This window comes from Corvus hawaiiensis, chromosome 25 (genome assembly GCF_020740725.1).
Source record: "Corvus hawaiiensis isolate bCorHaw1 chromosome 25, bCorHaw1.pri.cur, whole genome shotgun sequence".
Classification (NCBI taxonomy): Eukaryota; Metazoa; Chordata; class Aves; order Passeriformes; family Corvidae; genus Corvus; species Corvus hawaiiensis.
Genome location: NC_063237.1, coordinates 7,240,477 through 7,249,543, shown reverse-complemented (window position 1 = coordinate 7,249,543; position 9,067 = coordinate 7,240,477). Strand labels below are relative to the sequence as shown.

The 9,067-nt window shown below is 50.3% G+C and overlaps 2 protein-coding genes across 2 annotated transcripts; both read left to right on the top strand.

Moving 5' to 3' along the window:
• Nucleotides 1-991: 991 nt before the first annotated feature.
• Nucleotides 992-6,490, top strand: DPAGT1 (dolichyl-phosphate N-acetylglucosaminephosphotransferase 1). The gene is made up of 9 exons (XM_048328937.1): nucleotides 992-1,476; nucleotides 1,560-1,680; nucleotides 1,766-1,979; nucleotides 2,518-2,664; nucleotides 2,797-2,881; nucleotides 3,335-3,523; nucleotides 4,161-4,248; nucleotides 4,582-4,737; nucleotides 5,913-6,490. The coding sequence occupies exons 1-9, from the start codon at nucleotides 1,322-1,324 to the stop codon at nucleotides 5,976-5,978; spliced, it is 1,221 nt and encodes a 406-aa protein (XP_048184894.1). The 5' UTR covers nucleotides 992-1,321; the 3' UTR covers nucleotides 5,979-6,490.
• A 100-nt stretch (nucleotides 6,491-6,590) lies between these two features.
• On the top strand, nucleotides 6,591-9,048 carry LOC125338320 (late histone H2A.L3). The gene is given in 3 exon segments (XM_048328939.1): nucleotides 6,591-8,634; nucleotides 8,636-8,732; nucleotides 8,735-9,048. Coding segments are annotated over 3 exon segments (462 nt in total). The 5' UTR covers nucleotides 6,591-8,460; the 3' UTR covers nucleotides 8,926-9,048.
• Nucleotides 9,049-9,067: the final 19 nt, after the last annotated feature.

Here is a 9,067-nt window from a genome sequence, read left to right as displayed (position 1 = left end):
CTGAAATAGGAGCACAGCCGCGATCTGAAAGCCCAGCTCCCCACCGGCTTTCCGAGCTCCGATTAACGACGCTTTTCTCCTCGCGTCACGCTCTTTTCTGCTGGGAGTCGCTGCCTCGTTCCCACCAGGCACGCAGGACACACCACCCAGGCGGAAGCGTTCCCGTCCGTCTGCTCCCGATTGTGCCACTCTCACTGTGGAGGGCAAGTAACACAAATTTTTATCACCTCCCGACAGTCACAACCCAAAGTAGCAGCGGCCGGTTGGTGGCGATTCCTTGGCGTTAGAGCTCCAGGGTCTCTGGCCAGATAAGCTCCCCAGCAGTACCATGTGCCCGCCTCGAAGTTTATTTAAAGTTTACAAAATCACTTTTGCATATGTTCGACAGACAGCAGAACACAGGTGGCCCCTCAACACAGCAGCAGCTCTCTAGGTGGCCATAAGGCCATCAGAAAAATCAGATAAAGCCATCAGAAACCATTTCAGGCTGCCACGCAGGTGCAGGGCACGTAAAAGTTCTTCTTGCTGCTACCGGATTTTCTGCTGCCTCTCCCCTCTGCTCATCGACTCATACCCGAATGAACAGAACTGTGCATGGACATTGAGCCGATTCTGCCTTCCCCTCCCCATCCCACCAAAATACCCCGGGGGCCCAACAGGTGTTACAGACTCCCCGACAATCGAAAATCTCCAGTCGGGTGTTTTACTGAATTTCCCCAGCATCTGAAACGAACCCGATGGCCACACTCCATTCCCTGCTCCCGCGCATTCTGCACCCCGGTAACCTGCAACGGCCCGCAAGGGCAACTCCTCACACCTGGGCAAAAGGCAAAAGGCAAAAGGCAAAAGCCCTGCACCCGGCCTCACCCGGCCTCAGCCGCTCCCCGCACGGGAGGAAGCGGCGGACGCGGGAGGGGGGGGGTGTGGCGGGCAAGGCGGCCATGGCGGTTGCGGGCGTTGCGGGGCGGAGTCCGCGGCGGGGCCGCCCCCGGGCGAGCGCTGCTCCCGGCGCAGAGTTTCGGAGGAGCCCCGCGAAGGAGGAGGAGCATCGCGGACCTTAGGGCCGGGGACAGGCGCGTCCCCGCGGCCGAAATCGCTACCGATCCCGGCCGCCATCCGAGCAGAGCCTCCGTGCCGGGGGGAAGCTCGTGCCGGGGGGAAGCTCGTGCCGGGGCCAAAGATGGCGCCCCCGCCCCCGGTCGGCTGCGAGGGCCCCGCGCATCCGGCGCCGCCCTTGTAGCGGCCGGCCGGGAAGGCGGTGGGCAGCGCCCCCGCCCGGCCTCCGTCCGCACCCTCGGCAGGGGCAGCGCCCGCCGCGGCAATGGCGGCCTGGCCCGCCGTGCCCCTCCTCATCAACCTCGGCGGGTCGCTGCTGGGCTTCGTGGCCACGGTCACGCTGATCCCGGCCTTCACGGACCGCTTCGTCGCCGCCCGGCTCTTCGGGGAGGACCTCAACAAGACCTCACGGCGGCCCGTGTGAGTAGCGCTGCCCGCCCCCCGGAGCTGCCCCGCCGGGCCAGCCCGGGGCCGGCTGACTCCCCGCTCTACCTTCCTTCCAGCCCCGAAGCACAGGGCGTGATCAGCGGTGCCGTGTTCCTGATCATCCTCTTCTGCTTCATCCCCGTGCCCTTCCTGAGATGTTTTGTGGAGGAGCAGTGTGCGGCCTTTCCTCACGACGAGGTGAGGCTCGTCTAGTGGTGCAAGCATGACAGACAGGGGCAGGGAGTGGCCACCGGTGACCGGGGTCCTGTTCTCTGTCCTGCAGTTCGTGGAGCTCATCGGTTCGCTCCTTGCCATCTGCTGTATGATTTTCCTGGGCTTTGCAGATGATGTTCTGAACCTGCGCTGGCGTCACAAGTTGCTTCTTCCTACCATGGCTTCCCTCCCACTGCTCATGGTTTACTTCACCAACTTTGGGAACACGACCATTGTGGTGCCTAAGCCGTTCCGGCTGCTGCTGGGCATGCACTTGGACCTGGGTAAGTTATGAATCACCAGAAGCCATCATCCACGTGGCAGGCAATCAGTGGATCACCTGAAGCACTTTGTGCTGCAAAGGGAGCAGACTAAGGATTTGCTTAAGTAACCAGTAAGAGAGTGGCACTCCACTCACTAAACACTGGGCTGGAAAGAACATCCAGAAACCCAGCACACATTCAGCTGTGCATAGCCAGGCACCAGTCATTTTCCCATGGTCCTGGTAATAAAGTTGAGTACCAGGTGCACACAGCACATGGCTGCTAACACCAGGGTGTTAGAAAGACAGAAACAGAGCACTACAGCTGGCCACCATGGCACAGCAGTTTGCTGCAGCCACAGTGCTGTACGTACATGTACACATGATGGCCAACTCAAAAGAGAGGAAGCAATCTCTTTGTAAGCTACCACTATCAAAACTCACTGAGATTGTTAGGTAATAGGTTGTTGTATAAAGCAGGAAGTGAGAGCTTCAGTGAATTGGTCTAGGGCCTGCTTCGCCTCCAAATACTAAAGCATTTGGCTTGCTCTGATCTGCAGGTATTCTCTACTACGTGTACATGGGTATGCTGGCAGTGTTCTGCACTAATGCCATCAACATTCTCGCCGGAATTAATGGAATTGAAGCAGGACAGTCGCTGGTGATAGCTGCTTCCATTATCATATTCAATATTGTAGAGTTAAATGGTAAGGAACATAACGAACATTTGTGGGCACAAAAACCAAAGGGAGATTGAATCCTAGATTTTAATAGCTGGTATTACTAAAAATGAACCAGTCTTGTCATATCACAAACAGATATTTTTCTTTTTTCTATAGGGGATTATCGAGATGATCACATTTTTTCTCTCTACTTCATGATTCCCTTTTTTTTTACCACGCTGGGCCTATTTTACCACAACTGGTAAGAGGATGGACATTCAGACTTTGTTTGGAAGCATCCTTTCCCTCTAGTTTCTCCCTCTGAGAATAAACAAAACCACTTAACAACATGCAGTGGGACGCTGGAGTGTAGACAGCCAGAACCAAGAGCACAAAACATCGATGGAGCAGTAGCTTTTCTTTTTATCAGAACAACTGCAGTCACACCAGCTCACCCAAACACACAGAATACACTCTCTCCCGTGCCTCACTGGCTGTCTTTTCATACCATATTCTCTGCAAGCCAGGTGGCAGGTCCCAGTCCTGCAGTTCTTAGAATAAATACCTACAATTGTTTTTACTGTGTAGATCTGCTGCAAATCCCCCTTGGCCCCTAAGCTGCGCTGCGGGCATACATTCGGTGGTTCTAAAGAGTCAATTTTCATGGCAATAGCAATCATGACAGATCTTTGCTTTTCTCCTCCACGGACTGCAGGTACCCATCGCGAGTGTTTGTTGGGGACACCTTCTGCTACTTTGCTGGCATGACCTTTGCTGTGGTGGGGATCTTGGGACACTTCAGCAAAACAATGCTGCTTTTTTTCATCCCACAAGTGCTCAACTTCCTCTATTCATTGCCTCAACTCTTCCACGTCATTCCTTGTCCCCGTCACCGGCTACCGAGGTAATATACCAAGTGACCTATAGTGGTACTATAGGTTGTGTCTTTTACCTCCAACACCAGCTGGTAAAGGTGGTGGAACGTGCTCTTTTTAAAAGCCATCGAAGTATGTTTTCTCTTTATAAGATAGCAGCTCACCCTGCCAGCTACAGTCAGGTCATGCAGTAGAGGTTTCTCAAACAAGTGAACTTCTCTGACCAGCCCACCCCTCAGATACAGAATTATTTTTACCAAGGTTAGAACCTTGATAATTCTAACCTTGATGATTCTAACGCTACAAGACTGAGAGAAATCGACATAGGCTGCTTTTAATGTTGCGGCAGTGGGATCTGCTGAGATTTCATATTAGCAAGCATTCTGTAGCACTATGCCATGTCAGCAGTTGTCTCTGTAGATGTTAGATTCTTCTACTTTATTCTTTAAACTACACAGCATTATGCATGCATTGGGGGGATGCAATGGGAAGGAATCTCCTCTGCCCCATTTGAGGGGCTAGATAGCAGCAGTTCTTGTTAAGTGCATCAGGTTATTCCTGTTTCTTCCACCACTGGATTTCTTTCTCAGCTATGGATCTAAGTCTGCTTATAAAGTGATCTTTCCCTTTGTTTTATCTGGACTAAATTTTAAATGTTTCTTTCAGGCTTAACCCTAGTACAGGGAAGCTGGAGATGAGCTACTCCAAATTCAAAACTAGGAGCCTCTCTGCCCTGGGAACAAACATTCTGAAGGTAATATGTGGAAAACAGTCAAAATTCAGATGCATTTTGAGGCAGTCATCGAGTGCAAGAGAAACAGGATGGGAGAAAATGCAAAACTTCTGGGTTCAGTAGTTACTGCCTGGCTCAAATCCAGAAGAAAGTCTGTTACCATTCCTCACAGTCACTTGATTGTGTTAATAATCAGTCTTTCAGAATAACCACACATACAAATGCCCCAGGACCATCGTAAGTCTGTCATGTCTTTTCAGTAAGAGCACAAGCCAGATTTCAGGGATGGCCCAGCAAAAGGGCTCTTGCAGTGAGCATACCTGGTGAAATAGCGTGTGATATTTCTTTCCTCAGGTAGTCAAGATCTTGCACGTAGTAGATGTGAGGAGTGGAATGGATGAAGACGGCGAATACACTGAATGCAATAATATGACACTTATTAATTTTGTCATAAAGCTGATCGGACCCACCCATGAGCGAAATCTCACTCTCCTGTTGCTACTCATTCAGGTCAGACAAAGGGTTCCTCTGGGAGAAAGATTTACTCTGCAACAGAAACAGATCCAAGTCACTCTCAAGAGTTTTAAGGGGAAAGGGGAAAGTAAAATATCATGCTCTTCACACAAGGTGCAGTTGAGCTATGGAACTTGGGGAGAATAAGAGGCTTACACACCTCAAGGGGGAAACAAATTCACACACGCCTCCCTTCATTGAGAGTTTATAAAAACAAAGTCTGTAGGTTAGCTTAAGAAGATTCCCAAGGCACGACTCACTGGTTGCAAGAAAAACACGAGGACAGCAGGCTGCCTTGTCACTGACCCAATACAGCGTTTTGGTACGTTCCTGTTTTCAGTAATACCAAGTAACAGTCTCAGAGTTACTGCTGGCAAGTGGACTTGTGTAAGCATGGCACGTGGCTCAGCGCTCCCTCAGTCTGAGTGGGGTGTGGGAGTGTTTTGAAGCCACTTGGAGCACTAGGATATGCTTCACAGATGCTGCCACTACCTCTATGGAGCATGTGAATTCTCGAGCGTAGTGTAGTAGAAACACCATTTTTGGAAAGGCCTGCATTGGTTAACTGCCCACAATAAAAATCCTTTCTGTCATCTTCAGATTTAAGATAAAAGATTCTTACTAGAAAAGAGACACTTAGCCAAATTCCAATTTGGGAGGAAGGACTTTAAACGAAAGCCTGTTGAACAGGGCTCAGGCAGGTGACATCGGGGATGGGAGAAGACAGGAAGTACATAGCACTTACCTTGATCCCAGTCACAGCAGAGAAGTCCTGACAGCACCTTATTGTAAGGATGCTGAATTTCAGCTTTGACATAAGGTATTTTCCATTGCAAACCATGGGGTTTATGTTATACTATAAGCTGCTTAAGGGGGAAAGAGTTATTCCCAAACGTTCATCTCATCCACATGTTCTCAGAATGTGATTGTGTGCAGGCACATGGAGAAATCCCCCACCGATACCTAAAATCCTCAGAGAAGGAAACAAGGTCTTTGGATAGACTTCTGCCATTTATCTTCCTACACCTAAAAAAATACAGCCTTTTTGTTGCTGTTTTATGAAACGAGGCATGCTGGAAAGCTTAGCAAATCCATTTGGAAAGGAGGAATCTGATAGCCTGTAAATGGTTTGACAGAATAATGTTTCTGTTATCTGTCTGATTTTTACCTAGGTCCTTGGCAGCACGATTGCATTTTCGATCCGGTACCAACTAGTGCGCTTGTTTTACGATGTCTGACTGGACTGTCAGGAGCAAGGGAAAGAGTTCTACCTGCCAGTCCATTTTCTCCAATTGCTTGACCAAATGATTCAACTGATCTTACTCCAGCTCTCTGAGAATCTCAGAATACCTGTCAAAACGCAAGCAACTGCTTTGCGTGGGGTAGTTTTGAACTGGGTTTTGTTTGGGTTTTTTTTGTGCACCAAAGGCTTTTGTCCAATTCTGCTGATAGAAAAGATTCACTGCTACTTGGATATCATTGTTCCTAGGAATACCTTTGAGAGAGGAAGCAAATGACAGCACTTAGGGAAAGTGAGAAAAATGGAATTTCTAACAAAGACAATTACTGTTCACCAAGAGAGAAAAGAGAACTTTAATTTCAGTGAGACTCTGTAGAGCAGAATAAGTAAGCCAGACTCCACTCCTGGCTTCTCCAATCCTGTGTTTGGTCCATGGACATAGAATGACATGTTATAACCCATACTCAAAACTCGGAGTGCTCCAAGAATAAAATAATTCATGGTACCCTTTCCCCTGCAGTGCTTTGCCTCAACAGTATTGACATGTAGTGAAACTAGGTTATATGATCCATCTCTGGCTTTCTACCCTGTTAGGCAGCTGATCATTTCTACAGTAGACTCCCTCCTTTTTTATGGCTACTGGGAAGGTTCCTGCGGATGAGCTTTTAATTCTGAACATCTTTACTGTCTGCCTTCCTCCATGGAAGAGGACACATCTGGAACAGGCTAGCAGAGTAAGGATCACCATGTCCTTGCCGTAACAGGGCGTCAGTAAAACCCTTAGATTAACATGGAACTAAGACCCTGCAGACTGCCAATACCTTTTCCTCAAATACAAATAATTATTTATGTAGCGGTATCTAGCACCATAGTTCAACACAGAATTGCTACCTACCCGACAGAAAAACACGGAACAGCCACTGGAGTACCAAGTTATAGGAGTTTTTGCAAGACTAATGGTAGTGAAAAGTGAAATAATGCAACAGTAGAAAACGGGGATGCTGAGGTGAGTGAGAGTAGAAATTGCCAGGTCCAGTACCCTAATAGGTGCAAGGGCACCACAATTCCACACATCCAAGTCCAGCTAGTAACAAGGCTCAGAATGTATTTCCAGAAAGTGAAAATGCCTGTGTCCAGCGGCACCAATCGACACAGAAAACACACAGCACTCAAGCGTGAATGGTACGAATGACCAAATCCTCTTCCTCCTCTCCAGCCAATCAGTCTGTAAGTATACAAAGTTTGTATAGTTTGTACTACACTAGTAGAGGATATTTGTTAACACATACACACGAACATTATGAAAGCCTTCAGTACCTGGCTTAAAACACTCAGTCTGTCCAGTAACTAGCTGCTGGATTACCTGGCATCTGGACATATGAATAGAGAGAAATTAATCTCTCTGCTAGCTGATCTAGGAATGTGGCCTTCCAATAGGCACTTCCCTGGCAGCCACCCCATTTTCCCCAGTAAGCTGGCTTAGCCCTACCTCCAGGAAAGCATCCTGCTGACCCTGATCTCTCCCATATCTGGTCCTGGGCTCCAAAGCCCATTACCCTACTTGCTCTCTGGTCTGGTTCCTTCCCTAGCCATCACACACACTTGCATTCCACCTAGCCCTGGGCCCTCCCTGCATGTGCTGAGGTCTTCCCATCTGCTGGAACCCCTGGCTCCTCTGATCTGTGTCCTAATGCCAGTTGTTGGCACTTAGACTTCCAGATGTACATAGGCACACAGGGTAGACAGTCTGCTCATTCTGGGAAACAAACGTACAAGTTGGGTTAAGTAAGACAGCACAGTCTGCAGAGATAATTCTTGCTGATCAGCAACATGTTAAAACACTATCACTTTGTTCGCTTTTATTTTTCCTTCAGTGTTCCCATGGTTTTTTCCTCCCAGGTCACTTTCACTCCTTCCTCTCCTCTGGTGCTTCTTTTAATACACCCATATTATAAACCCATAATATATCTCACACATTCCCACAATTCCCTAAAAAGGATCTCATGGTAGGTTTTCACATCCCCAAATGTGCCACCCTAAGGCAGATGCCTCTACAGACAAGGATACCGCTCAGGTATCCCGAGAGCCGCTTTGCCTCTCTCTGGATGGAAGCAGGCCCAGCTCTGGGAGCCGGGACGAGCGGAGGCGGGGGCGAGGCCGCAATCGCGCTTGCTCGCCGAGGGCCGGCGACAAAGCGACAGAGCATACCAACAGCTTCGGCATTGTTGAAATTTGGCTCCTCACTTTCTGATTGGCGACCAGTCAGCAAAAAGCTTCTTCCGGCAGACGCCTTCCAGGAACAAGGGGCGGTGACGCCGTGCAGTGAGCTGGAGCCTGCGTGGCGGGAGGTTATAAAAAATTACAAGCACGGCCTGGCCAGCCCCTCCTAAGCGCGGCCAGCCCGGCCCCTCCTAAGCGCGGCCTGCCCGGCCCCTCTCCCCCCCGGCGGCCACAGCAAGGGCCAGCTCTGCAGCGGAACGATGTCCGGCCGTGGCAAGAGCGGTGCTAAGGCCCGTGCTAAGGCTAAGTCTCGCTCGCCCCGGGCTAGGCTGCAGTTCCCGGTAGGGCGGCATTTTGCTCCCGCGTACCTGCCCGCCGTGCTCGAGTACCTGAATCCTGGCCTGGACCCGGCTAGCGCCGTGGCACGCGAGAGCGGAGAACACGCTCATCAAGCCCCGTCCCGCAGTGCTAGCACTACGAAACGACGAGCAGCTGAACAAGCTGTTAAACATCGTTCCCATCGCGCAGGGCGGCGGCTGCCCCACACCCAGCCCGTGCTGCCGGCCAGGAACACCGGTGCCGGCGCAAGAAGGGACGCAGAAGCCGAGTACGGGCCCCTCTCTCTTCCGGAGAACTGCGATCCATGGAGGAGGAGGGAAGGGGACGAGAGGTGTGGCCGGCGGCCGTGGCTGCGGCGGAGGAGGGGGGACAGGAACCGGCCCTAGGCCGGTCAAAAACTCAATGCGAGAGCTACTCGATAAGGACCCGTAATTTACCTCTCACTTTACCTCTGTTCCATTCAGTGCACGTTGCCTAGAAAATAAAACTGCTTTATTTACAGAACAGCACCCCAAGACGTTGCCGCTT